At 34.6% G+C, this 21,759-nt stretch overlaps 1 protein-coding gene across 1 annotated transcript; it reads left to right on the top strand.

The window, feature by feature from the left end:
- The first annotated feature begins 6,294 nt into the window (after positions 1-6,294).
- On the top strand, positions 6,295-20,878 carry LOC136041800 (ribonucleoside-diphosphate reductase subunit M2 B-like). The gene is made up of 6 exons (XM_065726555.1): positions 6,295-6,532; positions 10,595-10,822; positions 11,485-11,720; positions 13,152-13,380; positions 17,712-17,930; positions 20,368-20,878. The coding sequence occupies exons 1-6, from the start codon at positions 6,470-6,472 to the stop codon at positions 20,518-20,520; spliced, it is 1,128 nt and encodes a 375-aa protein (XP_065582627.1). The 5' UTR covers positions 6,295-6,469; the 3' UTR covers positions 20,521-20,878.
- Positions 20,879-21,759: the final 881 nt, after the last annotated feature.

Below are 21,759 nucleotides of genomic sequence, written 5' to 3'. Positions count from 1 at the left end.
GTGTTTCATTGAAAAGGAATTCGGAAGCATGTTGGCGTTATCAAAGATTGTATTTCCCATAGCAAATTTTCCCTTGGTCCTAGCAAATCCTAAAATCAAGGTATTTTAAAGTAGAGAGGCAATGGGATTGACCAAATCTAGATATTTTTGTTAGTCAATATTTGACGTGAATATACTACAAATGAATGATCTCCTGATTATCTGCCTTCAGTTGATATTGTGATGGGTGAATGTGGGCCAGTTATGGGGGCAATAGAATAAATAAATAGAAACACAATTAAGAATTGAGTATTATTGACAAGATGACTTTTTTTAATCTTTTTTTTATTATGTAGATAAAACTTTGGGTTTTGGAGGGTGTATTTTTGGAGTTGGGGGCCAAATTTTGTTGAAAAAAAAAGTGTAGAGCTAGATGAAGTATAAGAAAACTGAATTTAATTTATAGTAAAATTATATGAGTCAAGGAAACCATGGGATCCGGGACCTAAGTGTTTTTGTTTATTTTAAGCTTATTCTGAAAAGATTCTTTATAGAAAAAACTGACATTCTTAGGAATCTCTGTTTATTATGTTTAACTGTTATTTTTAATTGTAAAACCTTAATTTTAAATGAAAAAACACAATTGTTGGATTAGAGCAAGAGATAGACAAAGAAAAAGACAAACAAAGGAGAGAAATATTACAATTCAAACATTATACACATTTGGGCTTCCAGAAAAAGCGATGAAGCTTGAAAGGGTAAGCATTATTAACAAAATACAATTATGCAACAAGTTCATACTAAACTACTCAAACATGTAGAAGTTCAAAGAAGGAGGTAAAGCCGGACAACGACACTTTGAACCCAATCACGACCTGTAGTGAGAGACTCACTAAATTCACTCTCGAGGTAAAAGAAACTTCTTTGCCCATGACTAGGAACTTTTTTCACGCATCAAGAATTATATTCTAGCACATGAGGACCATAATGGCGAATATCAAATGATGCCCAAGCAGTTTTCCTAAGCTCATCAGTTAAATTGTGAGCATATGTTGCATCTGATTCAAATATTTCGTATGATAAATTGCAACTCGGTCATTGCAAATAATGATATTCAATCACTAAACTATTCTTTTTAAGATACTCATAAGCCGGATCCCCATCAGGATCCTCAAATTCAAATAATGATTTTACATCTTTTTCATAATTTTGTAAACATCAAAAAAGAAAGATATTACTTACATAAATTGAGCTTCTATAACTAATGTATGGGGAAAATCTGAAGAGTTTACCCCTCATTTACGAATATAGGGGCTTCTTTCCTATGTATATGTGATGGATTGTCTCGAAATACCCAAAATGTTTGTGAAAAAAGAAGTTCAAGCAAAAATTGATATACCAAAACGAGGGCGACTTTCAGTCTGTGGAAAAGAAGGAACGAAAAGACAAAGCGGATCTTTCATGGGGACTTCCGCTAAGCAGTCCTCGACATTAAAAAGAAGAGATCAAACAAAAAAAAGTTAAACATAAAACAAAAAAACTTAAATTTTGATGAAAACGGCTTTGTGGAGTTCCTTACCGAAAGATTTGCTTAGTCTTTCGTTGCTTCTTTTCCACTGACTTGAAAGTTACCCTTGTTTTTGTTTGTTCATCATTTTTAAATTTTTTTTCTACTTATTTTCATTTTCTATGAAACGCCACGTATGGCCAGTATGATCTTAGAACGTATTGATGCCAAAAATCTATGGATCCTTCTCTCCCATAAGGGTCAGATCATTCCCAGACACCTAAAAAGCGCATCCTGAAAACTAGCTGTTACTTCGTATTAATTAAAAGGTCTTAAAAAACAAAATATTTCAAAGGAAAGTATTGAGCTATACTCAGCCAAAAGATGAGCAAAGAAAAAACTCAATTGATAAATAAACAGTTCGTGGTAATGAACTGTAAATAAGGAGCAAGTCAGCCGAATAATATCCAAAAGTCTTAAAAGAGGAATTTCGATAACAATAGATACATCAATAGAATTGAATTTTTACGCTAGTTCCAAATACATTAAATTCATTAAGTTTTACCTTACCTATTAAAAGCTACGAGCTTGAGAAAATTTGCCTGATTTTCCAAAAAGGAAGGAAACACCCCCAAAGATTCAAGCGATCTTAATGAAAATCCAACCATCAGAATAAAAATAACAGAAAACCTTACGTAAGTGGTTTCAAGTCTTAAAAGTTATGGAATTTTATTAAAAATTTACAAAATTGTGGAATTTTGTATTTTTGCCAGAAGAAAGATCATGATTACATGTTTATATGTTTGTTTGTTGTTGTTGTTTTTTCCAACAGGTGATAGTATCGAACCAGTGGTCCTGGAAGATGTGGAGATGGCTCATTCAAGTGGAAATCAAAAGTTCTAGTGTCTTTTTAAGCTACCAAAAAACTAGAGGGTAACTAGCCCCCGTCCCGTGTTCCTTTTTTCCCCAAAGACATCAGATCAAAATTTCGAAGTAGGTATTTGATTCAGGATAATTGAAAATTTCAAGAACTCAACCTTTGAGGATGACTTGACCCCTCCAAAAAGGAAAGAGCTTATAGTTACGCAACTTGCCAATTGTTTGCATATAGTAATTGCTATTGGGAAGCATACGCATTTTTTTTTAGCGGGAATTTTCTTCAGGTGGTATTTTCTACGGGGAGAATTAAAGGGAATTAAATTCCATGGAGATCAAACCTTACGGGGGGAATTTTCAAGGAGAAATTGTACACAGGGAGGGGGTGATTTCTTGGTATGATTTGAAAACAATAATTTTCAAAACTCAAGTTTTTACAACTGAAAGAATGCAGCAAAATTAAAACTTAAAACGAACAGAAATTATTCCCTGTATGAGAAGGACTGTCCTTTCTTCAATCCTCTGCTAAATTTTTAATGTCTTCAACAGTACTTCCCATTCAAATTCAACGGGCCTGTGTAGTCTCTTAAGGAATTGTAGCAGAAAGTAAAACTTTAGCGTACAGAGTGATGGATGAGGAAGGGTAGTCCCCTCATATATTGAATAGTTTCTATCTATTTTAAGTTTTAATGGTGCTCCTTACTTTCAGTTGAAAAAACTTGCTTTTTTATTTAATCAAACAGTTGTCGGTGACAAACTGTAAGCAAGTAGCAACGGGGCTTAATAGTAACCGAAACTCTAAAAACCAAAGTTTTGATAACAATAGATGCATCAAAAGAATTAAATTTTATACTTATTGGAAATATATGAGGTTCATTAATTTTAATAGTATCCAGCATCAAAATTACGAGCCTGAGAAAATTTGCCCAATTTATGAAAAAGGGGGAACGCCCCCGAAACCCGAAGCGATCTTTATGAAAATCGTACCGTGATATTCAGCGTATTAGACAGCTTTACTATAAAGTTTTCAAACTCTTATGCACAAAATGGGGAATGTTGCATTTTCTGCCAGAAGAAAGATCACGCATTCTTGTTTAACTGTTTTTGTTTTTGTTTTTTCCATTCCTGGTCGTATTGAACCAGTGATCCTAGAAGATTGGATGAAGCCTTTTAAAGGTCTTTTAAAGTGAATAACAAGATTGGAGGGTAGCGTGTCTCCCTCACCAACCCCCTTTTTCCCAAAGTCGTCTGATCATTTTTTGAGATAGCCATTATGTTCAGCATAGTTGAAATATCCTATTACTATACCTTTGGGGATAATATGACCCCCCACAGCCCCTGGGGAAAGGGCTGTGAACTACCGAATTTACCCATTATTTACATATAGCATTTGTTATTGAGAAGTATACAGATTTTTTGGGGGGAGGAGTATTTCTGCTTGGGAGGATTTTCCACGGTGAGAATTTTCTGTGGGGAAGGAAGTTTCCGAGGTAGAACTTTACGGGGGAAATTTGCCAGAATTCCTAATCAACGTCTTTTTTTTATTTAATTTGTCTTTGCCTTCTAAGTTTAATTTGTTGTGATGTTCCAGGTGAAATTTTCAGCAGGGCTGGACCTGCTTAGAGGATTTTCCCATCAGAGGGGAGATTTTACGCGGGAGAAATTCACCATTCAGGATGGGAAGACTCATGGCTAAGACTAGGAATAAGTTAAGGTGAAGAGGTGATGTTGGGTAACAAGGAGATCGATCAAGTAGAAAGTTACTTACCTAGGTAATATCAAACAGTTCGTGGTAACGAACTGTAGTAAGGAGCGACCCGGCTCAATAGTACCCGAAACTCTAAATAATGGAATTTTGATACCAATAGTTACATCAAAAGAATTAAATTTTAGTGCTGATTTTAAATTTATAAGTTTCATCAAGATTAGTCTTACCCATTAAAAGTTACAAGCCTGAGAAAATTTGCCTCATTTTAGAAAATAGGGGGAAACACCGCATAAGAGTCATACAATCTTAACGAAAATAACACCATCAGATTCAGCGTATCAGAGAACCTCTTCGTAGAAGTTTCAAGCTCCTATATACAAAAATGTGGAATTTCGTATTTTTTGCCAGAAGACAGATCACGAAAGCGTGTTTATTTGTTTTTGTTGTTGTTTTTTTTTCCCAGGGACGATCGTATCGACTGAGTGGTCCTAGAATGTGGCGAGAGTGCTCATTCTAACGGAAGTTAAAAGTTCTAGTGCCCTTTTTAAGTGATCAAAAAATCGGAGGGCACCTAGGCCCCCTCCCACGCTCATTTTTTCCCAAAAGTCACAGGATGAAAACTCTGAGATAGCCATTTTATTCACCATAGTCGAAAAACCTAATAACTACGTCTTTGGGGACGACTGACTCCCCCAAATTCCCCATGGGAGGGGCTGCAAGTTACAAACTTTGACCTGTGTTTATATATAGTAATGGTTACTGGGAAGTGCACAGACGTTTTCAGGTGGATTTTTTGGTTTAGGGGGAGAGTTGAGGGGATTACGTGGGAGGATGTTTCCAGGGAGAAACTTCTCATGGGAGAAGTTTCTTGCTGTTTTAAAAAGTAGAGTTAAGAGAAAGAGTCAAACTTTAGCGTAAAGAGCGAGGCGTTGAGGAGGAAAAGCCCCTTTCATATACGGAATAATTTCTGCTCGTTTTAAGTTTTAATGTTATTCCTTGCTTTCATTTAAAAAGAAACTTGTTTTTTTTTATTTTACGAGTAAAGACGACGGTTAGAGGAAGATGTAAAAAGTAGAATAGCCAAGGCCAATGATGTTTTTCACAGTTGGAAAAAGTTTGGAAAAATAGGAATATAAGTCTGCAAACCAAAATCAGAATATCTGAAGCTATAGTGATGAAAGTGGTCAAGTTTGGTTTTGAAGCTTGGGGCTTTGAAAAACGGAAGAAGAGTTGTTTAATATTTTGCGGAGAAATGGCTTTTGGATTGTTTTAGATATCAGACTGACTGACCTAATCACAAATAGTAAGCTGTTCGGTAAATGTGGTTCAATCCCACTTTCTAGGGCTATAATAAGGGAAAAGATGGGACAGCTAGGACGCGTCTTGCGGATTAAGCATGACAGATTGCCAAAGAGTGTCCTTGTCGGTCAACCATCGAGCGACAAACGAGAAGCGGATCGTCCAAGAACAGGGTCGGAGGATGTCGTAAAGAAAAATTTATTGGTAATAATAATTTCTTGGGAGGGTATAAAGAGGGATGTTTTGAATAAATCTAGATGGTGGATGAGGGTGTGTAGCTGTATTGAACTCAGGCGGCTTGGTGCTGTAGTGAGTTGTTAGTAGTAGTAGCATTTTAATTTCAGTAGTTCTTTTCAGTAACCTTAGTTATTATGGTGGTTTTCTTTCTTTTTCGTTGTTGATGGTTTGCCAAATAAAAACCATACTGTTCAAAATTCCTATAATTTTCAATAGAATGACGATAGTATTCAAGCCGTTTATTTATTTATAATTAGGGGCAGGGAAGGGCGGAAGCTGCACCACTCTTACTTGTAATCCTTATTAAACTTGGAATTCATCATTTGTTGTTGTGTTGCTGTTGATGCTACAAGTACCGAAATTATGGCACAGACTTTTCGGGGTTAGGGGGTTTTTTACCACACTTTTTTTAAAGAAAGAAAGCTGTTGGAATAAACATTTTGAGCAAGATCTAGGCGATTTTGTGCTATGGTGTAGACCATGACCCTTCTCCATGATTTTTGCTTCTCAGCTACTTTCTGAGACTTGTGAGATAAAATAAATTTTTTTATTTATAAATAAAATTTTACTAAATTTAAAAATTTTAGAGACTTTGCTGTCTCTAAATGCTGGTATCAATATGTTTTTTTTTAAATCAACGCCGTAAGCTTTTGATTGTGTAGCTTATATAACTTTACCCGCGAAATTCAAAACTAGGCGCCTTTTTAACAACCGCAACTGTAGAGAACTTGGGAGAAGTTCATTGTCCTGTTCTATATATTTGTGTGTTTTCCGTTCCTCTTATTAATCTTATCCAGATCTTGGTGCTGCACAGATCATATTTTTCTTGCAGTGTTTTCAGCTAGGTTGTTGAAGAATAAGTAATGGCTCCCACACTGGCTTCCATTGAAAATACTGGCTATCAAGACCGACATGTCACAGATACAGTAAGTAAATGTAACCCAGGTAAATTTAGAAGCCATTCCACTATTTGCATAGGCTAAAGGTAGACTTATCTTTTGTGTGTTCTTTCCAAGTAGCCTATAAACTAGCCTAATAAATAGGTAAAATTCTAGTTAATTGACTTTTTGCTATCTCAGAAAGAGTTTAGGTTAGGAAAATGAAACTTTCAGGGTATATTCTCTGAGGCCAACCTGACTTTCATACATAATGATGATAGAAGGTAATAAGCTTACCTAAGCTATGGATGTCAGGTGACTGATTTTCCTTCAAACGATAATTTCGACAGGACCTGTGCCTGTCATCATCAGGTTAATTGAATTAACCTGATGATGACAGGCACAGGTCCTGTCGAAATTATCGTTCAAAGAAAAATCAGTCGCCTGACATCCATAGCTTAGGTAAGCTTATTACCTTCTATCATCATTATGAAACTTTCAGGGATAGGTCTACAGGCCAAAGTATGTCCCGGGAAGGTATTTTAAAGTACCCACCTCCGCTCCTTTCTGCCTTTAGAGGGCCCTGAAATTTGCCTACATGACAGGTCTTTACCTATTGAAATTTTGACAAAACAACATTTTACCTTAATTTTCAGTTACTAGTTGCTTTTTCTCTGCCTTTAGTTATGAAAATGCAATTTCTTTTATTTGAGTAGAATTTTGAGCCATATCAATGTTTTTCTTCAAAATTTAGGAAATGTATTTGCATATCTTTAAAACCTTATAAAATGGAAATGAGCAAATTTACAAAGCTGAAAACAATTTTGTTGTGCTTCAATTAAGCAGAAGATCTATTTTGCAAGGTTTCACTTTTATAACACACATAATTCTAAAGGTCAGGGCCCTCTAGACAGAGAAGGAGTGGAGGTAGTTGCTTCAAAATACCTTCCTGGGACATGTTTTAGTCTGTAGATTCATTCCTGAAAGTTTCATTTTCCTAATGTAACCCATACTGAGATGGCAAGAAGTCATTTAACTATAATTTTACCTTTTGTTGTACTGCAATTAAGCAGAAGACCTATTTTGCAAGGTTTCACTTTTGTAACACATATTTTAAAGGTCATCAAAGGTCAGGGCCCTCTAGAGGGAGAAGGAGTGCAGGTAGTTGCTTCAAAATACCTTCCTGGGACATACTTTAGTCTGTAGATTCATTCCTGAAAGTTTCATTTTCCTAACCTAAACTCTTTCTGAGATAGCAAGAAGTCAATTAACTAGAATTTTACCTTTTATTGTCTTCTTTTTCATTTTGCTAGTCCTTATGCCCTAGTAGATGAGATTTAATTTGAATAATAAAAACTTAGAACATTTTGAATCTAACATTGCTTATCTGTTATTGTCACTCTTAAAAGGCTGTTTATTTTTTGGATAAATATAGACTAGGTTAAGGAGGAAGCCAGAGAGATAAGAAAAAGAGGGAGATATAGCAAGAGATGTAGTGAAAAGGGAGAAGAATCCTCAAAGAGATAAGAGACTTTAAATAATGGTCTATCTAAAAAATTTGGTAATAACAATTTTTGAACAAGTGCAGTATGAAGTTTACATGGGAAATAATAGCAAAGCAAACATTGCTTTTTTATACTCAGATAAATGAAAGACTTACAAAATATAAGATTCAGTTCTCTAAGAAAAATGGTCTTAGATACATGCTATTTGTTTGTTTTTCCAAGTGGTCAATCACAGCAAATCAGTAGTTGTAAATTAATTAGGAGAGGGTTCATTTAAATGATAATTTAAAGTTCTAGCACTCTTTTTAAGTTCCCAAATTTTCATTATTCTATCTTGCAAAACAATCAATTTAGACAAAATGGGCTGAAAATGCCAAATGAGGAAGATTTCTGTGACAACAAATCAACTTAGAACTACTGGAACCTACTGAAATATGATGTTTGTCATAATTTTAGTAGCTCTAGTAAATATAGGCTGTAGCTATATAACAATTTATAAATAAGCTTATTTTTGTGGGTGGAAGGAGGATATCTGAAGCCACAAATTGTATTAGTGGTTAAAATTTCTGTGAGTGGTGCATAAGATGTATATAGAATGAAGATATCAGTCCAGGCCTTCAGTTTGGAGGACCCTATATTTGGACTAAGCACACAGTACAGGTGGTAAAAGGATAGAGTGTCCTATCTTAGGCTATTGCAAATTTGAATCCCTTACCAAAATTACTTTTTCTTGTCTCTACACCATAAAATGATATACATTTTATTGGAAAAGACTAATGTATTACAACCATGCTCAGTTTTCATTATATTACTGCCAAAAAAATAAATAAATACAGATATTTGGGAAGGTGTTACTGCAAATATAATAATACAAGTCTTTGCAATCTTTTCCCAACCATAATGCCTAGACTAGTGATTTTTATGTATTAGTTATCAACAACCCTACTTTTGAATAGCCACTCATCTCTGAGCCTCTTTTGGATGTATACTGTTTAGTTTAGAAAGCAACATAAATTATGGTTTTGAGCTTGAACTTGGGTATAAAGACTAGTCTTTTGATAGAGGTGAAGTACAATGATTCCAGACCAAAAGGGTTAATTTATTTGCTTTATTTTCATAAAAAATAGTTTTTTTTTTTAGGCACTCAGTAAATAATATAGTTGTGAGTACAACATGGCTATATTTTATATCCTCTAAAACGCTTTCTAAATTTAAAGGAAGTTGGAATTTCATGGGATGGAGTCAAGGTTGAAGTGTTTGCTCTTGCATCAGTTAGAAAAAGCTACTTTCATGAACTATGTATTTTCGTTTTGAATACTGTATACTTCATTCCATGTATGTATATATATAAATATATATATTTGGCAAAACAATCTGTTCTTCCCCTAAATGTTTTTGCCCCAGTCTGCACTTGATTTGGAACAGTTGGAGATTATTCTATTACCTCCTTCTTCTTGTGGGCCTACTGCTTAATTTAACCACTTGTCACTGTTATGTGATTTGTTAAGCTCTTTTTTCTCTGAATTTCAACAAAGTCTGCAATTCCTTCATTTTCTTGTGGAAGGTAGCCAATGTATTTCTGGATGCTACTAACCAAAACACTGAAAAGTGTTCTTAGTATACCAGTGGCTACACAAAGACAAATTCTGTAAGTATATCCAAGAGCTTTTCTACAGAGGGTTAACATCTGGGAAAACCAAATTTGGTCTTATATTCAGGATATTTCCCATGTTTGAAGCACATAGGCTAGGTTAAGTTCATGACAGTTCTACCAACAAGCTTTGTCTTTGAGATAAACTAAAACTAATTTTTGTTTGTCGATATTCTACAAATAGAACCTACCCATTGGTGACATTTGTATCAAATTAAGGATTGCAGTCCAGTTACCAATTGCCTGAGTTTCCTTCATTTATTAGATAAAACTGGCAAATTGTATCTCTTGCAAAGAAAAAATTGGGAAATAATCAGGACCTACAAAATCTGTGAAGGCTGACCTATTATCAATCAACACTGGAATGGACTTTTTTTTATCTTCACTCCACCCAGAAACAAATCTTCTGTAAAAACTGACACCAACTAATCAATGGATAATGCTAACGTAAGGATAAGAAAAAGTTTTGCTTGTTAAGAATCTTTACAAAGACGTTGCAACATCCTCCCTCTCTCCTTCTAAAAAGAGGCTCAAAGAAGGACGATTTGTTTGTGTCAAAATAACTTACAGTTAATTTAAATTTAATGCAGAAACTTTGAGCCTGTACTGAACTTTTGTATCGATTTTAAATAGGCCCAAACATTAATCAAGAACAATGGTATTAGTGTATTTATTAGTCAACAATCTGAAAGTTCCAAAAACAACAAGACTAAAAAGGTTTGAAGATCCTATAGATCACAGTTTTTATACTGAATGCCAAATCAACCAATAATTTAAAGAAAGTTTCAACTTTTCAAAAAAAAATAAAATAAAGCATGTTTCAGTTTGCATTTGAATTTTGATTTTTAACTGGCTTTGATAACAGCATAGAATGTTTGTTTTCTTACATAGATATACCACAGCCTCTGCTCATAATTAATCTGTCAAGCTAATACAAAAATGACATTGTTTCAGGATTTGACTTCACCAATGAAAAAAGTGAGAGTTTCATCTGACACTGATTTGGTTGTGAAGACCTCAGCTGCAAAACACACATTGGATTTTGATGAGGAGACTGAGCCTTTATTAAAAGAGAACCCCAAAAGATTTGTTTTATTCCCAATTCAGTACCATGACATTTGGCAGATGTATAAAAAGGCAGAGGCTTCATTTTGGACAATTGAAGAAGTAGATCTCTCCAAAGTAAGATAGTTTTCACCTTACTCTTAATTTTTTTTTCAAATAAAAATTTCGATTGTGTAATAATCTATTAGAAATGTACATGTTCTTTTATCCTCTTTTATAGTGCTATACTGCAAAAATATACTGCATAATTTTGGAACCACGAAGATATTCAAAGGTCCGAACCCATTTGCAAATGCCTAGTGGCTACGGCTGCCAAGCTTGTAATTGAGATGAAAACAACTTTAAAATAAGAAAAATCTAAACTAGAAGTAACAGCTTTTAGTTTTTGAAACATTGGAGGTCTGAGCCATGTATAGAATGCTACAACAATCCGAGAAATCTCTTTATTTTGCCTCTTAATTTTAGAGTAATTGGGAATAGTTCCTTTTACTGTGTGACAGTACAGTATCAGCTTATTAGTAGCGATTATATTGTAAAAGCAAAGAATTGCTAGAACATTGGACCTAGAACATTGCTAGAACATTGAAAGCTTTATTTCTTCTGCATTAAACTCCAATGTTTGCTTCTTCCTCTTCTAATCATAAATTTTCTTCCTTTTCTTCTATATTCTACACAACAAAGTTAATTAACTGTTAATTGAAATAATCTCCTTGTTACCTTTGTTCCAGCACTCTGCTATAAAATTAGATATATTTGGTTCAGTTCTTTTTCTATTAAAGGATTTGGATGACTGGGCAAAGCTGAAACCAGAAGAAAAACATTTTGTGTCGCATGTTCTGGCCTTTTTCGCCGCATCTGATGGTATCGTAAATGAGAACCTTGTTGAGCGTTTCTCTCAAGAAGTCCAGATTCCAGAAGCAAGATGCTTTTACGGGTTTCAAATAGCGATTGAAAATATTCACAGCGAGATGTACTCTCTTCTTATTGATACTTATGTCAGAGAACCAAAAGAAAGGTTGGTATTCTTTTTGAAAAACTGCTAAGAAAATATAGTCTTCTTTGTAGTGTTCATGTCAAATACTCCTGAAGTACCCTTCATATATTTTGCTCAGAAGGCTTTGAAATATTCAAACCGAAAAACGTCATAAGGACAGGTTTGGGATCCTCCTCTTCCTGCAATAGAAGTTATGAACCTCTCATCATATATAGGGTAAATGTGTGGCTTTCTAAAATGAACTTCCTTATATTTTTCTCATTGCTCTTGCTAGATACCATTTTCTGATAATTTATAGGTAGGAAAATTTATCAAGAAGCATCAGTTGATGACCAGTTCCCATTTGGGTCAATTCATTTAGAATGAGCTTCCGCATTACTAGGACGATCCACAATATTATTAGGCTAGTGTTTCATTTGCGCTTTACTAAATGCTAAATAATGATCTTATGTTGAAAGTTTAGTCTATAAGTTTTCTGTATATTTGAAAAGAATATATTTAAAAATATTCTGTAAGCTAGTTTCTGGTCGTTTTAAGTTTTCAGTTCGTTCTTTAATTTTCATGGGACAATGTGTTTTAGCTTAATTTATGATTGTTGGATAATTGATCTAGGTTTTGCATGGCTAACAAGTTTGATTAATATTAATTAATAGTAGAAACTTGGTAGTAGCAGTCGTGATAAGAATAGCTGCAGAATAATTTAATATTTCTGTGTTTTAGTTTTTGCCTCAGGTTTGTAATCAGCAACCCTAAACATCTTTGAATGTCAACCGTTATGAAAATAATACGCTTCGGGAAATTTACACTTTTGGTATTGAACTTCTTCTTCATTGAGACGTAACTCATATTTTTAATAAACGGTGTTAAAGGTCCTTAAAGACCAGCTTAAATGCGAACTAAAAGCCAGTTCTGAAAGATGTACTGAAGACATGTAATCTGTAATCTGCAAGATTAGAAATTCTCAACTACCAGCTTCGGTAGAAATAAAACTCAATTTTCTAAATATGTACTTGGTATACTTTAATTGAAGACAGTCCCAGCGTGACCAAAAAAAAATTATTTTTAACGTTTAATTTTTGATCGTTTTTGACATTACATTAATTGTCCCTTAAATATCGTGAGTTAAAAGACTACAACATTATATTAATGAAAGTTTAGGTGGGAGGGATTGTGCTGGGCAGGGCTGGGGCCAAGATGCGTTTTGGGTCTTCCAATGGTGCGAATCGAAATTAATTGCCAACCTCTGATTTAACAAGTTGCAATATGTTCACCATTTATGAAATGTTTACTTAATGTGTTTTGTATTTATATATTTATGTTTCCATTTTATGTCATAAAACGACTGAGCATACACCCTTTAGATTTAATGGTTCGTTATGCTCATTTTCGTCCTTGTTTCACAGTTTTTTCTACATCTATTTTCTTATTTCTATCTTTCTCGTACTTTTACAGAGAGCGACTTTTCAACGCTATTGAAACGCTTCCACCAGTGAAAAAGAAGGCGGACTGGGCTCTCCAATGGATTTCGCACAAAAGTGCAAGCTTTGCTGAAAGAGTTGTTGCCTTTGCTGCAGTCGAAGGTATATTCTTCTCAGGAAGTTTTGCAGCCATCTTTTGGCTGAAAAAAAGAGGTCTTATGCCAGGATTGACTTTCAGCAATGAGCTTATTTCCAGAGATGAGGTGAGCTATTTGACTATTCATAATGTCTCGCACAAAAGAAAAAGCCTATCTGATATTTTGTTGATTATACGATTGAGTAGTCAAAGGTTTATTAGTATTTTGCATTTTTTTTTCCCTTTTTTTCGTGTGGTTTTTAAAAAGAAAAAAATGTAAAAAATTGTATCCAGCTGATAAGACTATCTTTATTTGGTATATAGTGGTCTGATCTGTGTTAATTTTGGTTAATTTTAAATCCTGTTCTTCACTTTTCTTTGTTAACTCTAGTTAAATCTTTTTTGTCAGTCTTGAGTTTTTTTTTTCTAAAATGCACAATAAACTGGACCTCAAGTTCTTCGTCACACTTCGGTAATAGTCAGAAGCAACGGTCTAGCTTTGCCTTTAAGAAAGATTAATTCAAAAAAACTTTCCACATAACAGGTTTTCCAAATAAAAGTAGAGTGACGTTAAGCCAAAAATGAGCTGAAATAAATTCAAATAATTTTCCAAGCGTAAAACTACCACAAATCACCAATGATAAATAAATGAGAATCAAAACGAATAGAAATTACAATAAATAACTGAAACAAACTCAAAACGAGCAGAAATTAGCACGAGTGGGGCTGATGCTCCCCATGCCTTTTGAAGGCAAGAACATAATTTACACTTTACTGAAAAAACTGACAGTTTAATATACATGTACTGATATTTATTGCTGAAAGTCTTGATAATTTTCTAATTATTAAACTTAAAAAAGTGATAACATTTAAAATGTGTTTTATTTTCAGTAAAGTAGAGAAAAAAAATATCGGTTTCCCCAAAAACGGGGCCCAACAAAGGGCGGACAATTTTTTTTCTTTTGAACGGCTTAAAACTTAGACCTTTCAATTGCTGGCCCAATATGGCCAGGAAAAAAAAATAATCTAAGCTGAAATGTACAAGAAATGTTCCAATCTCCAATGCCTGGGTTAAAGCGACCACACATTTTTGTTCGTAGGCGGGGGGGGGGGGGGTACGGAGCCTATAAATGGGTAAAACAAACTTCCCCTGGTTAGTTTGAAACTTACAGCCGTAAGTTTCTGGGCCATGGCAACCCTCAATCGCCAGAAGATAGATTGGAACCGTGAGCCTCTTACAAATGTACAAAACTTGTCCATTGGCTTGCTTGTCCAATTGGCTTGAAACTTGTATCTGAAATTTATTGTCAAGAGGACCCCAATCTGCCAAAAAAAAAACGAAACAAATATTGGTTCGCCTGAAAAAGGAACGGAAATCTTTTCCTGAATTGCTTGAAACATAAAATCATAAGTCCTTGGCCTGAGTAGATCATCGTTTACAAGAAACAGTGTTAATTTGGGGTACAAAGGTACCTGAAAACTGCGGCCTAAAAAAAAACCGTGAAAACTGCTTTATTTTGTTTTCTGTTTTACTTGAAACTTCCAGAATCTTTGGGTGGTTGAAGTTGACCACACATTTTTTTAGGGAAGGGAGGTGTTAGAGGAACCTGATAATGGACCAAAAAAATTTTCTGTCCCTGATCAGTTGATGAATTGCACCCGTAAGTCACTGGGCCAAGGAAAACTTAATATTAAAAATAAATTAGTCTATAGGTATAGTGCTCCAAAATGTTGTCCGAAAAGGACCAAATCTTTTTTTTATTGTCTTAAAGCTTTTATCTTTCAGTCCATGGAACATGAGGACTATTACGCAAGAAACTTTAGAAGAAAAAATGTTGGTTCGTCCAAAAAAAGGACAAGAAGTTTTTTGTGACGGTTTTAAATACACACCCGCAACTTCCTAGGCCAAGGGTACAAGAAACAATAGAAGATGATAGGGGACAAAATATTCCCCCCCCCCCCCAAAAGAAAAATCATATGGGCGGCCTTGATAAGATTCTGTGGGGTTAATACATAAGAATATCATACAGTCAGTGGTGGCTTTCAAAGAAACGGCAAAATACAAATAGTTCTACAGTGATTTGCTTTGGTCGCATGGACATGCTAAACTAATTGTTTTGATTTTCTCAATCTATATTCGACAAGTTATCTAATAGTTTCAAATCAGATATTCATTTTATGCTCCAGTTGTCTGTTACCGATTCAGCATTCTTTTCTTTGAAAAAACAAAACAAAAATGAGGTGTTGTTATCCCCGTACTCCCCCCCCCCCCCTCTGCTAAACGAATAATTTATCACGAGATAAATTATAATGCCTGAGTTATTCGGTGACAAGATGGACTTAGAATATCTCAAATGTTAATTCCATGTGGCACTTCCTAATTTGGAGATTCATCTGCATAATATATCTATTTTACCAATTCTGCTTAATACCTTTTTATTATGGACTACCGACTGTTATCAATTTCTGTTTCAGGCATGGCACACGAAAGTGGCATTTTTTAAATGCCATATTTCAATCAAACATGGTACTATCAGTACGAATATACAAACAGTGTGTTGGAGTTAACATTAACGTTTATATGAGCCCTTATCCGGTTTTTAGGGGTTTCCCAGTAGTATGTTAGAACTAAAAAAGGGGAAAAAATGAAGACACTAGTGCTAACCATACGAAAATGGTGTTTTCTTTGTTTTTAAGGGAAGCGTAGACTTTAGATATAGGGTTTTCAATAACGACAATTTCAATGGCTTCTTTGTATTTCGATTTGACATCATGTTTGAAGGGTTCCAGGCTCTTTCACAATTATTGAAATATATTTCCGGAATTACAAATTACTGCTCAGTTTCTTTAGAATATCGGAAGCGACGATAACGAGATTTGTCAAGTATGGATCTGAAACATGGGAACTTCGAGAAAAGACAGAGGAACATTTTTGAAGATTTTCCAAAGGAATTCTCTAAGAATAGCCTTAGATACTCGTTTGACTGACCGTATATCTAACAATAAGCTGTAAGAAGAGTTTGGTTCGATTCCAGTTTCTAGGGTTATAATGAAAGAAAGGGTAAGGTGACAATGCCGCACTTCTTTGGTGAAGGATGACAGATTGCCAAAGATTATGCTTTTTGGCCATCGTTGCAACCGAGCATAAAGCAGGTCGTGACTGAATGGGAAGGGATGAAGAGTGGGCCATCGAATAAATTGGGGCGGAGAAGAAGCGTACGCAGCTCTGTTGCCCTCAGGTGGTTTGGTGTTTCAGTGAGTTGTTAGTAGTAGTATTAAGAGTACTCAGCTGAGTCATAGCCAAATCAGCGTCGATTGGGGTTTCATTTTCACTGACAGTTTCTTTGAAAGTGTATTTTTAAAATTTTTGTTACTACTGGCCAAGCATCTCTCTCTACTGGGTTTGAGCTACTGTCGCAAACATGATGAAGTGAATATATGCCGTTTTGCTCGTTACTACGTATACAGATATGAAGTAAATACACCTTCTCAACTGGAACAACTGGGGGAAATGCACCGAAAGAAGATATCTGATTCTTGTCCGAAATATGTTTCCTCTCAAGCTATATCTGACAAATTTAGTGTTTTGGCTTACTAATAAGAGTGTATTCTCTGCTGACTATAGGCCATAACTAAAAGGCATATTACTCAATAGTCACTTCCAACTTCTTATAAAATGAAATGTCCCAAAATTTATTTTTGAATTGCTACTTTCGGTGAATGAGATCATAATATAAGAGGAGGTCAGAGGCCATAATAGATGGAATGTTGGCTTATTCCCTGTTAAAACCGCGATATCAGTTAAATTAATTTAACTTTACCCGCATCCGTTTACTCCATTGAAATTAATTCACGAATGTTCAGACATTTTCACGTGTCCTTTCAAACGGAAAATGATTTCATACTACTTTATTTCATAGTTTGTACATGTTCATTGTCTTGGAATTCAAGATTTTGAATTCTATTTATTTTTTTAATGAAACTTATAGCAATAGCATCTTAGCAATTAGCTCCGGATATTAGATAGTGAAGATTTTTTTTTTTTTTCGCATAGATAGCAGAAATATCTTGCTATCAAAGTAGCTCATGGTGTCGTGTTGCGATGAGAAATGGAACATCTGAAAAAATATCGTTTACTGGGAAATGAAGCATTGTAGTATGTGATGGTTGAATGACGTCTGGAAGAATAAGACACACGAAGGATTTTGTTTCTGTGGCCCAATATTATGGGGGAGGGGGAGTGAAAATTTAAAAAGAGCGCTTGAAATGAATGAATCCTTGGGAAACTACAAAAATTTTATAGAATATCATAAATGCCTGCATATTTGTAGAGAGGATGCCATTGTCTATTTGTCCCTTCCGTGAAATTTCTATATTTATTTGAAGTCGCCCATATTTTGTCGTATAATTTGCCATATCTTTTTTTTATTTTTGTATTCCATTTTGTTTCTCTTTTAGGGACTTCATTGCGATTTTGCATGCTTGATGTTTAAGCATCTTGTGAAGAAACCATCAGAAAGTAGAATAGTGCAAATTATTGTAGACGCTGTCAAGATAGAGCAAGAATTCTTAACAGATGCTCTTCCAGTTGACATGATTGGAATGAATGGCACTTTGATGAAGAGATACATCGAATTTGTCGCTGATCGTTTGCTTTTAGAACTTGGCTGCAAAAAGGTATTGCATCTATTTGTGTATTTACTTTTTTACCCTGAAACGTACAGAGGTTACTGGATAGTTTGGCTGCCTCCCCCTCCGCACACTCATAAAAGAAACAACTGTTATTCACCAAGCTTTTGCACTTGTCATATTCACCTTTGTTGGCAATTTTCGCAACTCCCACATCCCTCCCAAATTAAATTCATACCTAAATTCCTGATCCCACCTATTTTTCTTCTGTTTGTTCTCTTTGTTAACGGATTACTATCACCGTCCCACCTGTAGTCAAAAGAATTGGAAAGGCAGCAATCTCGTAATTGCAGGGAGCGTTTAAAAAATCACGCTTGGGTGGGCCTAGTTTAAAATCATGCTATTGCGGCTTATTATGGCTTCAGCTATAGATGCCTATGTGTGTACATGTTCCCTGGTAATTAGTCCTTCAGGATTAAACCCTGGGAATCTTGCTTGGGATATTACAGCCATGAAAGTTTGCTTGTACATAAAACTGGCCCCCATAGAGTTGGGGTTGATAGTATGTATTTTCTAAGCTCTCCAGGGGCCCTGTATACAATTATACCTCTTTCAGGGAACTGTCCCTGACCATAACTAACTGTAATTTGAAAGTTGTACATATGGTAGATTCTAGTTACATCGTAATAGTTTTACTTTCCTACTTGTACTAACAACTCACTAGAGCACAAAGCAACCCAAAAACAGATCTGTAGAAGCTCATCCTCTATCCCAACGTATTTATAGCTTCAGTCCTCATTCGCTCACGAAGTTCCTACGTTCCTTAAACTTAATAATCGATTTCCACTTCTTTTGTGGACGTCCTGCTTTTTTTTCGACTCAAGTCAAAGAGCGCAATTTTTGGTAGCACCTCCAGACAGAGCTCCACATCACAATATTGTGTAACTTATGCACATTTGGCGATGTATTAATTTCAATTACCTTAATTTAAATTAATTGCCACTTGTGATCTTTTGAAAAGGTTCATCTTTTCGTCTTTAAGAATTATTATCTTATATATAATTATAGATCGTAGAAGTTGACCTAAACCTTTCTTTCATTATAGACCGAGACTGTAAGATTGGACTATATTCTATAGAGGTTTCTCTTCAATATGCAGTCACTGAATTATCATCACTAAAGAGTATCCTCAGATAATTTTATTGGAAAATGTCTATAATCTCTTCCTCAACTTTTTTAAACATACATGTTCAGAACTATATTCAGTAACTGTCACTTCCTTGATTTCTATTATTTTAATCTTATTTCTTAAAATAGTTTTCATACTTGTACAAACCTTTGGCAATTGCAAAAAGAACTACCCCAAGCCTTGGCTGCATCTGTGTTCTTTACTAATAGTGGTGTCTAGGTCTTATACCTAATATTGCAACTGTCCATATTTACTCCTAATATAAGCGACAATCTCTCTTAACATTAATTTTCAAACCTATTCTCAGACCCTGTACTATCAAACGGCTGAAACTTTCATTTCCATTTTTCGTCTATTGGTAGCGCGTAAATTATTGACAGCGTGTTAATAATCCACTTAAGAGCTAAATGCCTAATCCCCCACCCTAAGCGAGCGATGGAATAAAAGATTTTTATAAGGCCTTTAGATATTTAACTGGATAATTCAGAGATAATACTGAATGGTCGTGGTTCCGAATGGTATAAGTAGTCGACGAAGACTTAATTATTGTTGTAAAAGGATTCTGGCAAAATTTAGGGCTAGTTTATTTTGTAAACATAACAGAACTAGCTGTTTTATGTAGGATAGCTCTTTATATTAAGTAAGGTCACGTGCAATTCACCTGCGATAAATATGTTTCTAAATATAGCTTAATTTCATCTTTGTGGATTTCTTTTTTCTTTTTTTTTCTTTTTTGACGTAAAGATCTGTGTTTGTCGATAAAAGAAAGCAGAGAAAATAAATGGGATTAGAAGATTCTTCAGTTCAATAAAGCAGTCTGCTCATTCTAAAAGTTAATTGAAAGATCTATTTCAAAATATCGAGTAATTTTTAAAGGTCCTTTTGTTTTTATATTTTTGTATTAGTTAACTAGAGAAAAAAAAATATTCGCCACTGAGTCTTATTTAACTATAAACGTAAAACAAACAGAGAGAAAATGGCGTGCAAGACAAAATCGGAGGAAACAGCCTTTTTAGAACCATTATTTGTATTACAATGTTATTAATTAATTATTAGGATGTATGAATTAAGAAAACTAAATGGATCCACGAGCTATAAAACTATAAATTTAAATTTTAAATCGTATAGTTTGTTTTGTTTTTGGCAGTCCAGATTCTGGTATTTTTTATTTCGGAATAGGCTCTTTTCTACAAAGCTGTTCTACATAAATTAATTTTCACTTCATTTGTTTTGCTTCATTGAAACAAGCAAATGAGCAAAATTTTCATTATTGTAATTTTATGCTTTTTATTTAAGGTGTACAATGTAGAAAATCCATTTGATTTCATGGAGCAGATCTCACTTGAAGGAAAGACGAACTTTTTTGAAAAGCGAGTTGGAGAATACCAAAAGCTTGGCGTCATGTCCTCAACAGAAAATCACGTATTCACCCTTGACGCAGACTTCTAAGATTTACAATCTCCTTTGCTTTATTCCCGCTGGCTATGATACTGTCTGATTTAATTGTGTATTATCAGCGTTTTTTCGTCTCTTTCAAAAAATTCTTTCACTATCCTGTGCCTTGTTGCTTGATACTTTCAACATGTTCTTATCATGCTGGTGCTAATATTCAAAAAAACGCCAAGCAATGGTTTTCGGTGATGATCCGGTGTTTAAAAAAATCCCACTTTTCCTCTTCACGGTTGTATTCATCGTTAGTCGTAATTTAGAATTGAAAGGCGTTTGACTTTTGATGCAATGTTTGACATATGATTAGATATCTAATAGATATATTTTGTAACTTCGTCTAATAAATTGGTTTTCTTTATTTTCAATTTTAACATTTTCTAGCAGCGTAGAGGACTTTCAGTTAGTGTAGCATTCAGAAAATTTTAGCTAAGTCCCACAATTCAAAGTTTGGAGAAGGATTTTTCTACAGAGGAAGACTTTTGAATACTTATTTGATTTTAAGTGATACTAAGAAGTAATTTTGGATAATAATAACGAGGAATTGCATTCTAGTTTAATTTTGTCATTTTTTTTTTATTTTTGCCATCTATTTATTTTCGTAGATTTTGCTTTCAATATTTCACGTCTAAACGGTAATTTGGCAGTGATCAGGGTCGCTACCAGGGCCAGATACCAAAGTGCTTCAGTTGCCTATATTTGCGTCCTACATACCGATTTTCGGTGCTTTAGTAAAAAAACTGATTGTGACAGTGCCAAAATAGCACTTTCGTGCTATTTTGGCAATCCTGAACACGTGCTATAGTGCTACACATAATGAAATAGTGCTAAAATAACACTTTCGAGCCGGTGATACAATCAGAATTTTATGTGAAAAGATAGACAAACTTGTTTCGAGTTTGTCTTTTATTAAGGACCTGTTATTTGTACAAGGAAAGCTTTCTTAGGCATCAGAGATACAACAAAACATATTCGACGTCAAAAGCTCCTTTCCCTACTCTTGAGCACAACATATTTCGGAACTAACCGAAATTTGTGTATATGTTGGGAACCCAATAAGAAAGGAGAAAAGGGTCTAAATCGATGGATGGAAGGTGTTCAGGTAATTGGAGTGGGCTAAAACATCACCTAACATCCTTCTGAATTACTTCAGCCTATTTTCTTTCTCAGTTTTGACTCTTTCCTTTGACTGGGCACCGGCGATCGACACTTGTTTACAGACGAAAGTAAAACAGTTCAAAA

This window comes from Artemia franciscana, unplaced genomic scaffold (genome assembly GCF_032884065.1).
Source record: "Artemia franciscana unplaced genomic scaffold, ASM3288406v1 PGA_scaffold_38, whole genome shotgun sequence".
Lineage (NCBI taxonomy): Eukaryota > Metazoa > Arthropoda > Branchiopoda > Anostraca > Artemiidae > Artemia > Artemia franciscana.
This window is presented reverse-complemented; position numbering and strand designations above follow the sequence as displayed.

What these genes read in the sequence shown, in the direction of transcription:
- LOC136041800 (XM_065726555.1), top strand. Translation starts at nt 6,470, where the DNA reads ATGGCTCCCACACTGGCTTCCATTGAAAATACTGGCTATCAAGACCGA. An exon ending in ACCGACATGTCACAGATACA is followed by an intron (nt 6,533 to 10,594) that starts GTAAGTAAATGT and finishes ACATTGTTTCAG; the next exon opens with GATTTGACTTCACCAATGAA. An exon ending in AGCTTATTTCCAGAGATGAG is followed by an intron (nt 13,381 to 17,711) that starts GTGAGCTATTTG and finishes TTTCTCTTTTAG; the next exon opens with GGACTTCATTGCGATTTTGC.